The sequence below is a fragment of the Dunckerocampus dactyliophorus genome, chromosome 16, assembly GCF_027744805.1.
Source record: "Dunckerocampus dactyliophorus isolate RoL2022-P2 chromosome 16, RoL_Ddac_1.1, whole genome shotgun sequence".
Taxonomy (NCBI): domain Eukaryota; kingdom Metazoa; phylum Chordata; class Actinopteri; order Syngnathiformes; family Syngnathidae; genus Dunckerocampus; species Dunckerocampus dactyliophorus.
Genome location: NC_072834.1, coordinates 16,576,638 through 16,597,985, shown reverse-complemented (window position 1 = coordinate 16,597,985; position 21,348 = coordinate 16,576,638). Strand labels below are relative to the sequence as shown.

Below are 21,348 nucleotides of genomic sequence, written 5' to 3'. Positions count from 1 at the left end.
TCAAAATGTTCTCGCGATCGACCGGCAAAGTCCCAAAGATCGACTAGTAGCTCACAATCAAAGGGTTGGCGACCCCTGCATTAAAGAGAACTGAAAAATATTGGTCTCATCACTTTAGTATCGAGCTGATACTCATACTATCATCCATCCATCCATCCATTTTCTATACCGCTTCATCCTCATCAGGGTCGCGGGGGCATGCTGGAGCCTATCCCAGCTGACTTCGGGCGACAGGCGGGGTACACCCTGGACTGGTCATACTATCATGTTTTTGATAATATTGATATTTGGACCGATCCACCCACCCCTATTTGTCCACTATAACAGGGGTCCCCCACAACCGGGCCGGCGGGTGGGAAGCTTTCAGTTGCAATGAAAAAAAAAAAACCCATAAAAAATGCATTTGTAAATAACTACATTGAATTTGATGTAAATTCATATCAATTTTGAAAATATGGGCCATTATTTTATTTAAGAAATAATACAAATCCCATAGTTTTTGCATGTACATGTTGTGAACAGCGACCCGTCCCACTTTGTTCAACAATGCTAACTTTCTCTCCCACGCCGCACAGATAGACTACTATAATGTATTTTTACCGTTTTTAGGCCTGTCACGATAACAAATTTTGCTAGTTGGTAATTGTCCTACAAATTATTGTTGATAATCGATATTATTGACAACATTTTTTTAGACAATTTTTTCATTAATTATATGGCATAATAATGAGAGTATGTCATATCACAACCAATAAACTTTGATTTCTAAAGAGTATTTACCATTGTAATGGGAATGTCAAGAGTTATTCGGTAAATTAAACAAACAACATAAATTAAACAAACAAAAAAGACAAAACAAACTCAATGAAAATAAAATGGACTCTTAGTCTCTTCTAGCAAAAATTTTACTTAAATAAAAATCACAATCATAACCAGAAATAATAAAGAATAGACCCTGTCTCTGTTAAGAAAAAAAACACTCCAATAAAAACTACACACACACAGTTATGTTTCTGATGTCCTTCAATACGTTTTTTTTTTACTCGGTTATAACAGTTAGTGACATGTACTTTCTTCCAGGCAATTCGTACTGTCTGTCAAACATTTCGAACATTTCCCCAAATGTTGGCTTTTCAACCGTATTGAAAGGTTGCATTTCTTTTGCAATGTAGCGAGCAACACTGTCTGTGAGCGCGCACCATTCTGCACTGTTTCGTTTATATTTACTTTGCCGACCAAACACCTCAGTAAGCGTTGACTGTGGGGACGGAAGCCCTGCTGCACCGCCACACCGGAGCTGTGGCATTCAGCTTAGAAACCATCGGCTTTGTGCCTTCATTCATATTAGCGTTTGCTTGCTAACTCGCTGCTTGCACTCTGTCCTGTGGTATCCACTCACTAGTAGCTCCGCCTCCACGTACTGGGACAAAGAGGCTGAATGGCTGACAGGAGGGTTCAATCTCTCCATTCATTCCACTATAAAATCACAGGCAAATGCGGAGTGAACGCCCTTGTCATCCAACCTGTGTGCCAAAGAGACACGGAAAACAAACACGCATACATGCGCAGGTCAATTTATCGAGGCTGGCAAAATTATCGACTTTGAGTAATATGGTGACAGGCCTACCGTTTTTCTTTCACCTCATATTTGGTCTCAAATGCTGATACTATGTGGGAATGCATAAAGGTACGTTTTGATGACGTTACTGAATGCTAATGTGCATATTTGTTTGTGCACAACCTCAAGTTCATTCATGCTAGCACAATGCCTGTTTTCACACACATCAAACAGCGACATAGTAATCTTGTCTCTGAAAAACAAAGTCCAGGCTCATACTGGTGGATGGTGGACCAGCATTCCTTTTGTGCTTTTAGTTTGATGTTAGTTTTACACAATACATAATAAACAAGGTAAATTAGATTGCTATAATAGGCCTGCATGGTGCCGTAGTGGTTAGCATGCATGCCACACAGTCAGGAGATCGGGAGGATCAGGGTTCGAATGTCCACTTTGGCATCTCTGTGGGAAGTTTGCATGTTCTGCCCGTGTGTGCGTGTGCTTTCTCCGGATACTCCGGTTTCCTCTCACATTCCCGAAATATGCATGTTTTGGTTAATTAACTCTAAATTGTCAATAAGTATGAATGTGAGTATGAATGTTCGTTTGTCTATATCTGGGTTTCCGCTACATGTAATTGATCGTGGTGGTGCGCCACTACAAAATAAAAGTTGCCACAGCATTAAAATGAGGTTGTTGTTTTTTTAAACATGAAATAATTTAAAGTAATATGTTGTATGAATGGATATATATGCTTTATAGATACTTATATAGCTTATTATTTATGCATATATTGACTTCAATTAGTTTGAAAATGATTTAAAAATATCACAAATTGCGTTTTATTTTGATAAGCATGCACCAGAATTGCCGGTCTGCCTTGCTGGCACTTGCGCACATGACCAGATACGTGACATGTTTTGTGTTGACTTTCACTTTGTTAAAATGTGTTGTCAATTGACGACAGCTTGTCACATGCAAATCCTATTTATGCCAGCGTGTGTGATCGCTCACGTTTCAATTTCATTCTGCTTTCTGGCATTTTTGTTTACATGCCTGCCTGGCGTAATCTAGTTAGCTCGAGCTATAAGTGGCTATTACGTTCATGAGAGAGATCAATCATCGATTATCATCACAACTTACTTTTTTAAAGTGTCACTTAACAATCTTGCTCTCTTGTTATCATCACTTTCTGCTTGTCTTCAAAATAGTAGTTGTTTGTCGAAGTGGTGCAACGGAAACACGTAGCTTTAGACAGTCACGCTATCACAGGCGTCTCGAACAGGTAGATCACCAGCTGATGTTGAGTAACTCACCAAAGAATATCTGCTTCACCCCTTAGTATTTTTAAACATGACACCTGTATTTAATGACAAAGCACGCTGAGTGGAGATGTGCTTTGTAAACAAAGTGGAACCTAAATGTTGGCAGTGCTCTCAGCAACTTTGCCATTGAATTAACAGTTTTGCAATATCCTCGGTTCATGTTCTCCTAGTTGTTGAAAAAAGATAAATAAGTGAATAAATAAATAAGTCATTAAGTTAATAAATAAATACGGTCTCCTCCCTGAGCTACCACCTTATCGTGGTGGAGGAGTTTGCGTGTCCCGATGATCCTAGGAGCTAAGTTGTCAGGGGTTTCTATGCCCCTGGTAGGGTCACCCACGACAAACAGGTCCTAGGTGAGGGACCAGACAAAGAGTAGCTCAATAGACCTCTATGATGAGGTTGGGTAAAAGCCACGTTTTCCCTTGCCCGGACATGGGTCACCGGGGCCCCCCTCTGGAGCCAGGCCTGGAGGAGGGGCACGATGGCGAGCGTCTGGTGGCCGGGCCTACGCCCATGGGTGCCCGGCCGGGCACAGCCTGAAGAGACGACATGGGTCCCCCGTCCAATGAGCTCACCACTCATGGGAGGGGCCAAAGGGGTCGGGTGCAGAGTGAGCTGGGTGGCAGCCGAAGGCGGGGACCTTGGCGGTCCGATCCTCAGCTACAGAAACTAGCTCTAGGGACATGGAATGTCACCTCTCTGGTAGAGAAAGAGCCTGAGATGGTGCATGAGGTTGAGAAGTTCCGGCTAGATATAGTTGGACTCACCTCAACGCACAGCAAGGGCTCTGGAACCAGTCCTCTTGAGAGGGGTTGGACCTTGTTCCACTCTGGCGTTGCCAGCAGTGAGAGGCGACGGGCAGGGGTGGCAATTCTTGTTGCGCCCCGGCTTGTGGCCGGCTTGTTGGAGTTTAACCTGGTGAACGAAAGGGTAGTTTCCCTCCGCCTTCGAGTGGGGGGACGGGTCATGACTGTTGTTTGTGCTTATGCTCCAAACAGCAGTTCAGAATACCCACCCTTTTTGGAGTCTCTAGAGGAAGTATTGGAGAGTGCTCCCTCAGGCGATTCCCTTGTTCTGCTGGGGGACTTCAATGCTCACGTTGGCAGCAACAGTGAGACCTGGAGAGGCGTGATTGGGAGGAACGGCCCCCCTGATCTGAACCCGAGCGGTGCTTTGTTATTGGACTTCTGTGCTCATCACAGATTGTCGATAACAAACACAGTGTTCAAGCATAAAGGTGTCCACGTGCACTTGGCACCAGGACACCCTAGGCCGCACTTCCATGATTGACTTTGTGGTCGTATCATCGGACTTGCGGCCATATGTTTTTTTCGACACTCGGGTGAAGAGAGGGGCGGAACTGTCAACTGATCACCACCTGGTGGTAAGTTGGCTCCGATGGTGGGGGAGGATGCCGGTCAGACCTGGCAGGCCCAAACGTATTGTGAGGGTCTGCTGGGAACGACTGGCAGAGTCCCCTGTCAGGAGTTTCAACACCCACCTCCGGGAGAGCTTCGACCATGTTCCGAGGGAGGTGGCGGACATTGAGTCTGAATAGGCCATGTTCCGTGCCTCTATTGTCGAGGCATCTTATCGGAGCTGTGGCCGTAAGGTGGTTGGTGCCTGTCGTGGCGGTAATCCCAGAACCCGTTGGTGGACACCGGTGGTGAGGGATGCCGTCAAAATGAAGAAGGATTCCTATCGGGCCTTTTTGGCTCATGGGACTCCGGAAGCAGCTGACAGGTATTGGCAGGCCAAGCGGTCTGCGGCTCTGGCAGTCGCTGAGGCAAAAACTCGGACATGGGAGGAGTTCGGAGAAGCCACGGAGAACGACTTCCGGACGGCTTCGAAGAGATTCTGGACTACCATTCGGCGTCTCAGGAGGGGGAAGCAGTGCACAGTCAACACCGTGTATGGTGGGGATGGTGTGCTGCTGACCTCGACTCGGGATGTTGTGGATCGGTGGAAAGAATACTTCGAAGACCCCCTCAATCCCACCGACACGTCTTCCTATGAGGAAGCAGAGCCTGGGGACTCCACGGTGGGCTCTCCTATCTCTGGGGCTGAGGTTGTCAAAAAGCTCTTGGGTGGCAGGGCCCCGGCAGTGGATGAGATCCGCCCAGAGTTCCTTAAGGCCATGGATGCTGTAGGCATGTCTTGGTTGACACGACTCTGCAGCATCGCGTGGACATCGGTGGCAGTACCTGAAGGATGGAACGCAAGATCGATAAGCGAATTGGTGCGGTTTGTTGTGGTGAAGAGAGAGCTAAGCCAAAAGGCAAAGCTCTCAATTTACTGGTCGATCAACGTTCCTACCCTCACCTATGGTCATGAGCTTTGGGTAATGACCGAAAGGACAAGATCGCAGGTACAAGCGGCCAAAATGAGTTTTCTCCGTAGGGTGGCTGGGCTCTTCCTTAGGGATAGGGTGAGAAGCGCTGTCATCCGGGAGAGACTCGGAGTAGAACTGCTGCTCCTCCGCATTGAGAGGAGCCAGATGAGGTGGCTTGGGCATCTGGTCAGGATGCCTCCCGTACGCCTCCCTGGGGAGGTGTTCAGGGCAAGTCCGACCGGTAGAAGGCCTCGGGGAAGACCCAGGACACGTTGGAGAGACTGTGTTTCCCAACTGGCCTGGGAACGCCTAGGGATCCGCCGGGAGGAGCTGGACGAAGTGGCCGGGGAGAGGAAAATCTAGGCCTCCCTGCTTAGGCTGTTGCCCCTGCGACCCGATCTCAGATAAGTGGTAGAAGATGGATGGATGGATGGATAAATACCGTAAAGCATCGTGTATAAACCGCACCTGTGTATAAACCACACCCCCATTTTCAGGCTCATGGCGGGGGAAAAAAAAATTTTTGAGTTCATAAATGCTTGCCAACTCTGTCATCTCAAATCAACATGCGTAAAGGTACTAAGCAATTTCAAAAAGAAGAATAAAGGAGAAATCTGAACTTCGGCATCTAGATCTTTAATATTATGGCTAAGCACAGATTAATAATAATAATAATAATAATAATAGTAATAATAATAATAATAAATCAAAATAAAGAAATTTGCAATTTTCAGAGATGTTTTGATATCTTATCTTTGAGTGCGTCTCTTTTTATCTATTTTATTGCATTGCTTCAGTGTGAATTTGAATAAACTCCAACGTTGTAATGTATTTTACATTGAAAGCTTAGGTTAGCTTCAGTGTATATAGAGATCGTTTAACTATGTGAAAATACAGACAGCCGTCAGATAAGTTAGTTGCATACACAAGCATTTTCAGCAACTGTACAGCAGAGGGCGCTAAAGTCAAAGCAATTGTCTGACCCACAGATGGCTATTCAAAATGGGCTTCTCGTCAATTTCTGCGTCTGGTCACAGACCTATCATCGTTTATAAACCGAACCCCGATTTTTTGCTTCTTACCATTGGAAAAAAAGCGCGGTTTTTAAACGGTGCTTTACAGTAAGTCATAAAAAATGCTATTTGTCATTTAAAAAATTGCAGACGCAGCAACGGCATGACACAGCGACAGCAAGCCTACCACCCCAGCTTCAAAAATCCTAGGGGAAACCGTGCATTGGGTAATAGGAGTGAAAAGAGGGCTCTAATAATGTTAACAACTGTATTTAGAAGGTATTTAGAAGGTCATAATGTCATATGTTCTAACTACAAAAATATTCCATTTATGAATAAGGAATTCTACTTCACTTATGATGGTTGGGTCTGGAACCAATTAATTGTGATAAACAAGGGATTACTGTATAGCCTTCGTGAGCAGTTTGAAGCCATGAACGCATGTAAGCCCTTTCGCTCTTTCATCATTTGCGGCGAGGAGAGAGATCTTGAAATAAAAATCTCACTCTGACCTCAAGGGCAGCAAAGAGTAAACTTCATCGTTAATAAAGAAACTTTTTCAGAAGTATAAGAACACCCGTAATCAGGAAAGACCCAGAGGAGCCTTTTGGGAAACGCTATGAATACTGTATGTGTGTGGGTAGAATAGGTCAAAGAAGCAAAGCCCCTAGAATCTATCCTAAAAATACACAAGTCAGATATTTTTTATTGGATAGTTGCACCTCTTGTGCTCATTGTCTCTGCACCCAGCAAACATTTGTAATCTTTAATAGTGCAAAAGTTACAAGGTTAAAAGCATCATATTTTGTCTTGTCTTTACTAATGTTTTCTATATTTCTCCATGTGTGACCTCCCAAACCTGACATTTTATCAAGGGGGGAGGGTGAAATAGTGCTTTCCCAACACTGCCGGCAGCACCTTTGTGTCTATCCCAGTGACCCAATTGAGAGTTTCTGACCCGTTTGTTCACTAGCCACGCATGCAAAAACCTTCAGGTCACGATAGTGCAGCCCATTTCATCAAAATTGAAGTCGCAACAAACTTTGAGTCTGAAACAGGTCCAACAAAAGTCCAGACAGCATCAGCTCACAAGCATCAATGACTCTGATGTTTTACTTTTTCTTTGGCACACAAAGAAACGTCAGCATTTTGCATAATACACAAGGCCTTTGGCTTTTTGCGACACTAAATCAAAAAAGGATCATTTTATTTTTAGTGTTAATCTTTTGGACGTAAATGACTACAGTTTTAGTCACTTCTATATGTGATAGTTTTAGTGCAGTTTTAGTACAAGTAGAAAAGTTTTTTTTTTTTTTTAAAAACCCTCCATTTTTTAGTTTGAATCGATGAAAACAAAAAACGTTTTTGAGTCTAGTTTTATTCAGTTCCGGTTTAGTAAAAAACTGCATACAAAGTACACTCTTGTAAAGGTTTAAAGGTGAATACAAAATCAATGTAGCTATAGCATATCTTAAAAAACATAATATACCGTAAATTCCGGTGTATAAGCCAATACTGTTTTCTTCAACTTTGAACCCTGCGGCTTCTACAGCGGTGCGTCTAATATATGGCTAAATTCTAATCTCGTGACATCTCCTTTACTTAAGAAGTACTACTAATTGTTTAAATACTGCGCCGCTTACAGGAGCCAATCACGAGCTATCAGTGCACTCACAACGAGTTTATCAACCCATTGGAAATTGCAGGAGGTCATTGTATATAACAATATAACTCACTCCCGGTGTCATCTTACAAAGAACACTAGACTCATCACACAGCAACTTAACACTCAAAAGCTATACACAGTAAATCTACAAACATGTACCAATACAATTTTAAAATAAAAAAAACTCTTAAGTTTTTCCCATAATGCATTGCGTCTGAGCAAAGCATTCATTGTGGCGCTGCAAAGACGTCAGCCTCCCTCTGAGCTCCGGGCTCCCCTGGCTCCGCTGGTGGACAGAGGCAGCATTGCAGCTCCATCCATCCATTTTCTATGCTGCATGTCCTCCAATAAAATGCTTTGCTCAGACAAAATGCATTATGGGAAAGCTTGAAAATGTTGAGTTTTTTTTTTTTTTTTTACTTGTATTGGTACATGTTTGTATATTTATACTGTAAGGTACCTTTGTGTTCTTATTAAGATGAAACCGTGAGTCAGACTGTTATATTGAGTAATGACCTCCTGCAATTTCCAATGGGTTGACAAGCTAATTGTGAGTTTTTTCATAGCTCGTGATTGGCTCCTGTCTAAAGAGCTGCCTGGTCCTCACAGACTTGTGCGTGCCACAATATGCCACTTTACGATGTGGACATGTGTGGCTTATGCACCGGTGCGGCTTATATATGTACAAATCAGTTTTTTCCTCTAAATTTAGTGGGTGCGGCTGATAAACTGGAATTTACAGTACACACGTGTGTGTGTGTGTGTGTGTGTATATATATATGTATGTATGTATGTATGTATGTATACTGTATGTATATATGTATGTATGTATGTATATATGTATGTACAGTATGTATATGTATGTATGTATATATATGTATATGTATGTATGTGTATGTATGTATATGTACTGTATGTATGTATATATATGTATGTATATGTATGTATATGTATGTATATATATGTATATGTATGTATATATGTATGTATATGTATGTATATATACAGTATGTATGTATATGTATGTATATATGTGTATATATATATATATATATGTATGTATGTATATATATATATATATATATATATATATGTATGTATATATATATATATATATGTGTGTATGTATATATATATATATATATGTGTGTATGTGTACATATATATATATATATATGAATGTATGAATTACATACATATATATGTGGACGATTGGTTAGCATGTTGGCTCACAGTCAGGAGATCGGGAAGACCTGGGTTTGAATCGCTGCTTGGGCATCTCTCTGTAGAGTTTGCAGGTCTCCCCATGCGTGTGTGGGTTTTTTCCGGTTTCCTCCCACATTCCAAAGACATGCCAAGTCTTTCATCTCAAGCGCTATAGCGTTACTATGCTGGGTGGACTAGTAAGCTCATCCCTGATGAGGTCCACCACAAACATTATCCCTGCACAATCAAGCCAGTAGCATGTTATTAAATCCGTCATTTAGCGCAGTGGTCCCCAACCCCAGGGCCGCGGCCCGGTACCGGGCCGTGGGTCATTTGGTACCATGCCGCACAGAAAGAACAAATAATTTCATTATTTCATTTTTTGTGTTTTATTTTGAAAAGTGGCCGGAATCTCTCTGTAACATTTGTCTCACTTGACGCATGTCCATTGTGCATGTAATTCATGCTAGCACACTGCCTTTTACCACACACGTCAAACAGCCATGTAATAATCTCTCTGGAAAAACCTGGCTGGAACTTGAACTGGTGGATGGTGGGGAAACAGTGTGGAATACTGTCTTTGTGCCTGTTGTGTATAAAATACGATCTGAAGTCAATTTCAGTCTGTTTGTGCATCGTCATTTTGTGACATGAAAAAGTTTGCGAAAAGACGATTCAATAAATAATCCAAAACGGTGGAACTTACGTTTCAGCTGCTGCGATTCCCAAAGTATAACACCTCATTGTGCACCGGACGCATTTTGCTGCATTCAAAACATGTACTTTTACTAAGCTCTGACAAAACGTTACACCACATTAAACATGAACAGCATATTCCACACACAGTCTTGATAAAAGTGAGTCAAAGAAGTGTACTGTACATGCAAATGAGCGTCTGCATTGACGCACAATGCAAACTTCAGAGGATTTCCAGGTTATTTATCTGTTGTGTTGTCAGTATTCAGACAATAATGAAAGTGACACTGATTCCAAATCAGAAATGTTGTGATTGATTGTGATTTTTGAGTGCAATTTTTGCTAAAAGAGACTGAGTCAATTTTATTGTTTTTTTTGGGTGTCTTTTTTGTTTATTTTATTTAAAAGCTCTTGACATTCCATTTACAATGTTAAATATGCTTGAGGAATTAAAGTTAACTGCTTCTGATACGTTGTACTCACATTATTATGCCATATATTATTACATTCATGTAATGTTGTTACATTCTCAAAATAATGTTGACAATAATATCGTTTATCAGCAATAATTTGTGGGACAATTATCGTCCAGCAAAATCTGTGCTTGTGACAGGCCTACCCCTGCCCTACACGGATCAAATAAATATGAAGCAAACACAAACAGTTAGTGGTTTGCTCCACAACATATCAGAAACGATGCAAAAATGGCCATCACTGTGAAAGGTGACGTGTGTGAATATCTTGTTTTGCCTAAAACAAAGATGATTCGTCTGCTTTCATGGATGACTAAGAAAAAATCTTCATATTTGAGATGCTGAAATGGAATACCAAAATAGTTGCGGATTCATTTGATCATTGATGAATCATGGATTATTTGTTGCAGCTCTAATGATACTGATAATGATATTTACCGAGTCTGGAATGTTGACATGTCAAATCCACAGGAATCCTGAACTGAGTAAATCTCTCTCTTGGCAACTGACTGTTAAGGAAGTGAAAGGGTGATAGAAAGTTTAATTTCAAAAGTAACAAATAAAATAACCTGAGTGTGAGTCCATGAACATTCCCACTAATTGGTACCCAGAAGATTTGCCCAAGTTGCCTGACTACTTCTCCACGTTTGGATTTAAGCAGGAAGTGCTCTGTGATCAGAATGCAAGCTTCTACTCCACTAAATGTGCTAAAATCCAGATACACAGTTGTCACTTCATGGTGTGCTTTAGTGTCATGTTTCATGTAGCTACAATAAACAAGCATAGGTGCTACCTGTTAGCGACCTTAGTCGCTAACCTTTTCCACTCTAATGAGCATGCAGCCAAGCAGCACACGGGGGCTGGGTCCCTGTAGCATTTATCCACTAATTAAATGCTTAAACTGGGTTCCAGGGCAGATGGAGGAAAATTCAACCAAGCGATGGTGACAGTGGGTCCTACAAAAAGGTCAAATATGGTCATTGTTGTCTTTCAGGCTTTGCTAGCCATCCGCAGAGTGCTGCTGGCACAGCATGCTGCCTTCCCGGTGTCAGGGGCCGATCTCTACGATGAACTGCTCAGCTCCACCGCCATCCTGTCCACTGGAAATCCCAAGTAAGGACCAAAATTAGCATTATTCTGCATAAACGCTACCAGCCGGGCCATGTTTATAAAAAGTTTAATGTTTCGGCCTTTTAGTGCTTTTATCAATGAAATCATGGTCAATGTCATTTGGCTTTTTGACGAGAATTTGCAAAAAAAACCCCAAAAAAAGTTCCTTTCAGGTCAAAGTGAAAACAGATTCTTACTAACTTGCGTCAATAAATAAAGAAATCATATAAAATAAGTGTTTTGCATAAATATTCCCCTCCTTAAAATGAGTGAGCTAATTGAGTAGAGATGCAGCCAGCTGATGCCGGCAGTGCCACAGGTAGTGAAATGGGAATCAAATGAGTGCAATACTTGTGTGTCAATGTCGTACAGCGCAAACTCCGTTAGCGTCTTTAAAGTTCAAATAAAAAAAATTCACGTCAAAATTTTGCCTCCATTTTGTGTGCATTTTCCAGTTAGCATACAATATGGCGCGCATCTTGTCGTGTTACTAGTCCACTGTGTGTGTCCAACCGTGTTCTTAATGTATTTTATCACAAACACTCTTTTTAGTAGCCTTTTGCTCATACATGGAAACAGGAAGCAGAAGACGGCTCTGTCGCACGTCTGTGATATCACAAGTGGACTATTTCTTTGCTAACTAACACAGTTATATCACAAGTTTAAAAAATGTTAACACAAAACATGATTTTATAGCTTGATGGTTATATAGATTTACATGCAGAACACAATTCTACGTGCATATAAATGATGAAGGTAAGGGTTAAGGTAACTTGAATCCTTCATTGAAGACATGATTTGTCAGCGAGACGTACTGTACATGCAGCACGTGTTTGAGGAACGGATTTATTGGATTGACTTTTTTTTTTTAATGCAAAAAATGGATTTGGTTAGAGTACATTTACGTTAGAGTTGGACCTTCTGGAAGGAATTAATGACGCTAACCAAGGTTCCACGGTAGTATCAAATTGATCCAACTGTTATTCAGAATGTTCTTATCTTTTATATTAGTTTTGAAAGTAGAGGAATATTGTGCTGCAGATGGTTTTGTCCCTATTTAAAGTGTAGGACACATTTAAATCACATCTTTTTTTTTAAGCAGATTCCACAGCACGGCCCCCGATCAATCAAAGCGGTGTCATGTCAGCGTGTGTCAAATTGAATTTGCATGGAGCCGTGCCGCGAGTAGAATATTCATCAGAGCGTTTCCACTGGTTGTGTGCATGCGCCATCATCCCCTGCGCAACAGTGGAGCCTCTAAAGGCTCCTCTTTGTCCCATCCGGGCCCTTTAAAGCGGTGTCTGATATATCAACAGCATTAATGCCGGCTCAAACAAACACCACTAGCAACTAAATCTTTAATGCTTTTTTTATGTTGTATTACTGAATGACCCCCCCCCCATCCTTCCCGTCACAACCACTTTTACCTCCAGCAGGGCCGCGCTTACGCCACAGCATCCTGTGCTCATAAAGGTGTCTATGTTGTTCTGAATTAAATTGTCATTATTGGTTTATTGTTTTAGTCTTTTAAGCCACAGTTTGTTCAACCACAGCCTAAATGGGTCTGTGCTGTGGACCCAAGCATGGACGTATCTTGGATGCCCTCTAGTGGAAAAACAGTAACAGCCAGTCTTGTAAGTAAAAAGCCTGTTTCGTGCAGTGATGTACTTGTATACACTCACGGGTCACTCTTTTAGGTACGCCTCTCGTGAGATCCAGCTAATGCGCACTTTTGATTGACATATGTTTCATGGTGTGCTTGGAGTTTGCACTGTATCATGCTGAGGGATGTTTCTAATCATTTTTATTACCATCTGTAGGCAAAATTAGCTTCAAAAGATGTTGCTATTTTAAATGAAGCATTTTTTTCTGGTATGACTCTGGAATACAGAGTCAGTGTTGCCGGTACGGTATCACGGTTATAATCAGAATAAAGCACAGGACAAATATTTAGGCAGACAAAAACTATTTGTATCAACGCATGTATTTGTGAACAATGTAACAATATAAGAACACTGTCAACAAAATAATACAACGGTTCTCTTTTATTACAATTGTTTGAGCTAAGTAAAGTCAATATGACAAGATATGTCACTAAAAGCAAAAACTACTATTGGCTTTCATTGAAATCCTTTGGCTTTTTGCCCCCAAAACCCTCCTGTGTTATTCCTGCAGTTTGTAGGCAATATAACAATATACAGTATTTGATAACACAACAAAATACATATTTGTGAAAATAAACATAGACAAGAACTGAAAAAAAATCTCTATATATCTCATCATGCCAGTATTGATCCAATGGATCGATCCGCCCACCTCAAGAGTGCACGTGTGACCAAATCGTCCCAGAGAAGCGAGAGATCTCTAAGCAGGAAAATATGTATGTCGTTCACAAGTACAGATGTTCATTCTAGCTGATCCTCATGAAGCCCCTGAAACTCTTCCCCAGGTTAAGAAGTTCTGTTCTCTCTGCACTGCCGTTTTCACCAGGAAACTTTGCCCTCTCACTTTTAATTGTTTCTGGTTTGCTTGGCAACTCTCGCGCAACATCGGCGTAACACATCCTGTAACCAGTAAAGTCAGGCCTTCAAAGTAAAAGGAGCACACCAGTGAAATAGCACGTTGCACCACTCGAGGCCTGGCGGGCCTTTACACCTTACAACCTTTTTTCCCCTCATTTTCCCTTTTATTTTCTGGAAAATTTTATTTTCAAAGCAAATGTTGACAGGTATGGTTTGAATCTGTGAAGGGCCGATAAAAACCAGATTTGAACACAGCAATCTGATAGGATGCTTGAATCTTCCATAACATGTCTTTCCTTGGTAAACAAAACAAAAAAACATCCAAAATAACCAATAATGAACATCATGCTAATACACACTGGATGTCTCCTCCTATTCCCTATGACTGCATTAAAGTTGTCCTATCCTGCTCATTTCAGAGGCTTTTAAAGGATCATTTTGCATCCCAGTGGTGCACTAAAGTAAAATACTCATAAAACAGCCCATGAATCTCAGCCTGTGTACAGGTTAAATCTACCTCCTTCTTCTCCTCTTTGCCGACGTGCTCGGGTTCGGCAGCCTCCGCCACGACCTCACCTACTCTGTTGCGTTTGGTCGTGGGTGTGCTTAATGCTTATCAGCAAACAGTAAAGCAGACTTGAATGTTGGATACGATTGGATGAATATTGGAGAGTCCGTCGTGGAACTGTGCTTAGCGAGAGCAGAGGAGCAGTGACCGTGAAGTAGGTCACTGGAGCGGCATAAAAATGAAAGCAGGGAAGTTAAAAACCCACAAACCTCATGACATGAGGACAAGCTCTTAGACCTATACATACAAACTTAGGTCTCTACAGACAGACTTATGTACAGACTGGGGGTCGGGAACCTTTTTGGCTTTGAAAGCTACATATTTTCAAATGAGCCATATGATATGTTCTAACACCAAATACAAACAATTGTGTGTATTTTTTAAGCAAGACCAACAATTTTAGATTATAAGACGTTTCTGGATGTATTATTTTTTAATAACGTTGTGATACTGAAGCTAACCAAAAATAAATTACTTCTTACCATCAATGCAACTTCTGTGATGTGATGGAGGCGGTAAGGACACTTTCCATAGTGCATCTGTAGAAGCAACTCAGGATTGTGGTGGATTCTGAAATGCAAAATGTGAGTTGTGGATACCAGCATTTTGTTAATGTTCTGGTAAAACAAGCATATTTGCTTTGTTTGGGTTGAAATAAGCTATGAAAATAAATGAGTAGCTCTTGGCCATTTTCATTTTGTAAAAGTAGCTCTCACAAGAAAAAATGTTGGCAACCACTGTGCCAGACAAAGACTTTTGGATGGTAGGCTACCATCCACATTGCTTCCTCTCCAGTTTGGAGGACATTTGTCACTGATGTGGGCACTCTGGCAAATTGTCAAATGTGTCATTCTTGTTTTTCCAAGGACAAGCTTCTCCTCCTCTCCTCCTCCTCCGCCGCCCGATATCTCCTAACGCTCCTCACAATTACGCCTCACGACGAGAGCATCCGATCAAGCGTCCACCACCAGCTGCGGGCCATGTTTAACCTTCACGCAGCACTGTTAGATATGTAGATGTGAGGAGGAGGAGGAGAGCATCCATCACGCTTGCACGCATGCAAAACATGAGAACTCCACAAAGCGTCTCCACGTGCATGTTAAGCCAAAAATGCTCACGGGAAGAACAGATGGCAGCGCGCCAAAACACAACGCCTCCCCCGCTGCACTTTTAATCACATCACATGGCTCCTTCAAAATAAAGCCACAGAGCCATCAAAAATACGCTAATAACTGTGGTGGTGTAACTGTGATAATAATGTACTATTATCATAACACCATAATTTCTGGTGTAAAAGCTGCTAATTTTTTTCCCTCACGCTTTGAACCCTGTGGCTTATACAGCGATAATTTGTGGTTGCATTCTGGTCTCGGGACATCTGGTGTGTTTCAGAGCAGCCATTATTCACTTCCTGTGCACCCCCTCACCGTTAGCAATGTGCAATACCACTGATTTTGTTTCCGATTCGATACTGAGTAAAATTCAGCTGGTATCAGTGATACTGATCTGATAGCATAGCTCATAAAATAAAGAATATACGATATCAATGTAATTTATTCATTTATTTTAAACAACTGCATATCATTTAGACAAAGTCTCAATAATTGAGTTACTTCCCACCTCAAAAGACTGAAGTATTTAAGCATATGTATCAAAAGTATCAAAGCATCAATGCACGTCATTACGCATGGTGGAGAATGGAGAGGTGCATGTGATGTGGGCCGATCTAGCGGCTTTCGCTGGGGTCTGCCGGTGGATCTTGGCAGAGTGGAGGGTGTCGGGGGTTCAGCTGTCGCCGGCGGGTTTCTGGGGGGCTTGACTGCTGCGTGCTGGGGAGGACAGTATGGGTTCAGGGGCTGATTTGCCTCTGGGCGGGGGTGACGCTTAGAGCTACAACAAAAGGAGGAGAGAGTTACAGGGCAGAGTGTGTGCTGAGGGAATTGTGGGACTGTTCGGTTCTGACGCTTGAAGAGGACGACTTTAGTGGTTTGAGTTCCCAGGAGGAGGAGGAAGACAGCGATGAATGACTTTTGTGGTGGGCACTGTGATACACACTGGAAAAAAGCTATTATTTAAAAGTTTAAAAAATCTTTCTGTGTACTAAATATCCCATATTACGACGTAGACACGACTGCAGCCTATATATGTGCAAATGTTTTTTTCTCTTTAAATGTACTGGGTGCGCCGATGCGCTCTATTCTCGTCCGTAAATTACGGTAATACATTATCAGCGGTGATTTTTATTATGAATATGAATATGAAGGTACCGAATGGCTGCTTGTGTCTCCCACAGCTTGGATGCTTTGCTGGATTCAGGCGTGTACACGGGAGAGATTACAGAGCTGGCAGGTGGATCAGGAAGTGGCAAGTCTCAGGTGAGCACCTTTTCCTCTGCATCTATCTCTCCGTCTTTTTTTTCTCTCCTGAACATGTTTTTTTTTTTTTTTTTACTTTGCTTTTGTAAAATGTCTCATTGTTATAACATTATTCTTGTAAATATAATTTTTTGTCTTTTAATATTACAACTGTATTCGTGTAAAAACATTTTTTTCTCATAAAATTACAGGGTTTTTTTCCCCTCGTCGTGGCTTTAGTGTCGTGAAAATACATTTCTTATTACGAGTGTGTTCCCAAAACATGCTAGCTTTATTATTGGGATATTACTTAGTATTACAACTTTATTCTTTTAAAATAAGTATATTGTTTCTAATAAAATGTTTTTTTCCTCATAAATTCGTACTTTCTTTTTCCCTGTGATATTAAGACTTTACTATCTTAACAATGATTATTTTTACCTTAACTTTAATTTGGGGAAAAATGTTTTTTGCCAATTTTTTCCCCCCATAAAATTACATATTGTGCCAATCGCAAAAAAAAAATGATTGCCTTGAAATGCAATGATTTTTGCCCTCTAATGTTAACAGTTTTTTGTTATTATATCACCACTTTATGCTTGGAAAATGAAAAATATTTTTCTCGTAATATTATGACAAATAAAATCACTTTTTTAAATTGTAATATTGTAATACTGAAAAATGGTGTTTTTCCCTCATCCAGTGTTACAGTATCTGTCTTGGGGTGGGGTGAGGGGGTGAGGGCTCGTTTGTATGTAGAGCACATTGACTTGGTGTTGTGAAGGAAAGGAGCTATGTGAATAAACTTGTCTCACCTGTCACATGTTGGCAGGTGTGTTTTGGCGTGGCAGTGCACATCGCGCATCACCTGAGACAAAACGTCATCTATGTGGACACCACGGGGGGGCTGTCGGCCACCCGCCTTCTGGAAATGCTGCAAAGTGAGACGAGCAGCGGAGAAGAGCAGGTAGCAAAGGCAAAAACGAGGCGTTATGAAAAGAACATGAAACAAGTGTGTCATTGGCTTGGGTGTCAGATGGAAGCCCTGCAGAGGATTCGCATCTATCGCGTGTTTGACGTTTTCTCCCTGCTCGGCTGTCTGCACCGTCTTCGCAGTGGAGGACTTCAGCAGGTTGTCTTCACATGTACTTAGAACAAGACGCCCGTTTGTTTATTTATTTTATTTTTGTGTGATTTTGTCCCATTGGTGGTGTCAGGCGTGTATTGGCGGCGGCTCTGTCAAGGCGCTGATTGTGGACTCCGTGTCGGCCGTTATCTCTCCTCTGCTGGGAGGCAAACATCATGAAGGTGAGAGCATGTAAATTGAAATAAACATCACAGCTCGTGCAGAAGTTCACCAAGTAAGTCAACTTTTTACAGCTCAGCACAGCGTGGAAAGTCAACTCATTTACCCTCCAAACTTTGCTGAAATAGCTCAACGGGATTTTTAAAATGTATCACAACTGTCATGCAAGGTTCATCTCTTTTTATTAAAAAAAAAAAAACCCTTCAAACTAAATGTTCGGAGATTCATGCTTAGTTTTATTCTCATAAAATATTTTTTTTATCAGGAAGATTAAATGTCTTTTTCTCATATTACAATTTCATATGTTCTTGGGATATTACTACTTTATTCTTGTGAAATTGCACGTTTGTGATAATATTACAGCTTTATTCGATATTTATTCCTATTTTTTTCTCGTAATATTACGACTCTATTCTTGTTAAATGACAATTTTCTCATGAAATGACACGTTTTTTTATCTTATAAATGTATTGGATATTTGTTAGTTTACTTTCTGTTAGCATTACCGCGTTGTTCTTGTTTAAGGTTCTGTCCCTTTTCAGTTCCAAAATAAAAGACAACCACCACCGGCTTGTGGTTTAAAAGAAGAGATTGAACACAAAAAAAAGTCTTTCCAGTAATCCCTCGCTTATGGCGATTAGTTGGTTCCAGTCTCGACCGTGCTTTGTACATTTCCACAAAGTAGGAGTCCTTCTTTATAAATGGAATATTTTTGTAGTTCTGACATAGAAAACCTGTTTACCACCTTCTAATACCTTTTTAACATTATTAGAGCCATCTAGACATGAAGTAAAACCCATATAGTCACCTTTATATTGGTATTACCGAGTATTATAGAGATAATCAGAGAAAATAAGACATTTAAGACAATTTACTAGTAGGGGAGCAGAATCGAGGGCGTACACGAAGTGACATCGGGGGTTCAGCGTTGAGTTTTAGCTTGTTGTGCGTTAAGGTCGCAACAGTGACCCGTGTTATAATAATGTTATTATTAGGGATGCTCCGATCAAGGAGACTTGGGGGGCACACAGCTTGATGGCGCTCGAGCAGGACGCATCAATGAATCCAACCACTTTGCGGGATATCCGCCTTAGGCTGCCTGTCACGCACACACATGCGAGTGTCCACTGTTGGCCACATTAGCCGCCGCCCCGACTGACGATCACATCGCAAGCCTCGGAAACTCACCACACCGCGCCAAGTGCTCGCCCCCCAAGTGCCGCATTGAATTAAAGTTTTTTCATGTGCCACACTGGCGAGATATTTTTCGTGGTATGTTTTGCAAGCGTGCAAAATGTATATCTTTCTCACAAACGACCAGTAAGTCCCACACGGCAGACATGATTGTTTTAGCATTGGCACACCGGCACAGTGTGAGAGAAAGTGGGCGGGAGAAGCACGCTACAGGTTGCATGCTGCAATATTTCAGACACAGGTGATCGACTTTTGTGATGGGTGTTGAAAGGCATGTATCGGCATATGCCGATCGCGGAAATCGACCTATTTTGACCGGTGGCCTATCGAATCGGAGCATCCCTAGTTACTATTATTGTGCATGTTGTGAGATCATTTCAACCTGCAATAAAAGCCAGTTGTTCAAGTCCGGTGCTCCGGTGGTGGTCCCACCGAACAACTACTGACACCTAGTGACCAATGTGGAATACTGCATTCATAAGTCGGTGGTCTTAAAGGGATACTTTGGATTTTTTGACATGAAGTTGTATGACATCCCCATCAGCAGTCTCGTGCATCAACAGTGACTTTGTCCCGTGAGGGGGGTTCTGGTCAGATTTCGGTGAGGAGGAACGTACTTCGTTAGTTGCTGGGGTCACTTAAGAGTTTGGCTTCTTAAAACAATATCCAAAAGAGTATACACGGATACATATACATATACAGTATACAAAACAGTATACATATCACAAAGCCGTCATAACAAAAAAGTCACACCTTTCAGTCTCTCTTTGTTATTTCCTCGTTTGTTTCACGACACGCCTGTCCATTGTGGTGTGTGTGTGTGTGTGTGTGTGTTCCAGTGTTTTCATGCACAGATGGAGACTGCTGCGATGGGAGACTCTCACGTCACAGCAGTCTCCATCCGCTGTGCACATTAAACACATACACAACAATGGACAGGCAGCAGCATTATGTGCAGCAAATCATCAAATGTCAATCACATCTTCACACCACTGTAGATATCCAGTGTTGGGAAATCAGTCCAAATAATTTGGACGAAAGTGAACATAGGTATAGTCTACTCACATCTACAGCTGTAGATTCAGCTTCAGCACTTCGGTCCCTCCTCTTTCTCGCTCTCTGCCCGTTCTAACTCCATCTGACGAAGTGTGGCATCCGTGTATTCCTCTTCAATCCCGTTGGCCTTGTGCTGAAAGGAATGTCGCCATTACTTGTTTCGTAGTCAGACGTGTTGACTTCCACTATTCCAGCAGTAAACATTAAGCAGGTGATGGAAATGTGCACAACAGTTGACAGCTGGTGGCAGTGCACAATGACACCAACGGAGAAAAATAACGGCAAGCAATTGTGATCGTGGAAAACTGTTTTGTGATGCAAATGTATTATTTTGAACACATGTTGTTGTGAGACGCAAAACTCTTCACTTAAGAAACCCCGCCTTTAGTCAGAACTTTCCTCCGCGATAAAAAACGACCAGAACTCGGCTCACGGGACGAAGTGGGTGGAAAGTCAGTGTTGATGCACTACGCTGCTGATGGGGATACGTGCAACTTCATGTCAAAAGATCTGCATTTGTATTTTAGTTCATTTAGCCATGTTTGTGCTTGAAAATGCTTAATTTGGACACAAAAATGTTGAATTATATTCATGTTTTTCAGTAATAATATGCCATAGTCAACCATAAAACAGCATCATTTATTATTGTTATTATTATTACATTTGGAAAAACCACAATACAGTAGAGTGCGGGTCCAATGTCAAAACCACGACGTACCGAGAGACGACTGTGTTTGTAGCAATTCCAAGCTAAACTTATATGGCAAAACCTAAACATAAAGATATTTTATTTTATATTTTATTCGGCCCGACTTACGTGGGCGTGGCTTGACGCATCAGAGCAGGAAGAGGGGATATACGCATTCCAAAGTTAGCCCACCCCGTGCAGTCACATTTTTCCCATTTAAATTGTATTTTATATAATATTTATTTGAACATTTCTCATATTATGACTTTATTCTTGTT

At 41.5% G+C, this 21,348-nt stretch overlaps 1 protein-coding gene across 2 annotated transcripts in view; it reads left to right on the top strand.

The window, feature by feature from the left end:
* Positions 1-21,348, top strand: part of rad51d (RAD51 paralog D) — a 41,982-nt gene that overhangs the window by 1,191 nt on the left and 19,443 nt on the right. For both annotated transcript variants that reach the window (XR_008566368.1, XM_054754930.1), the window contains exons 3-7: positions 11,267-11,385; positions 16,766-16,847; positions 17,659-17,793; positions 17,863-17,958; positions 18,044-18,134. Coding sequence is in view for 1 of the 2 variants with exons in the window: in XM_054754930.1 (XP_054610905.1) it covers positions 11,267-11,385; positions 16,766-16,847; positions 17,659-17,793; positions 17,863-17,958; positions 18,044-18,134 (523 nt within the window). In the remaining variant the exon portion in view is untranslated. The remainder of the gene's footprint in view (positions 1-11,266; positions 11,386-16,765; positions 16,848-17,658; positions 17,794-17,862; positions 17,959-18,043; positions 18,135-21,348) is intronic.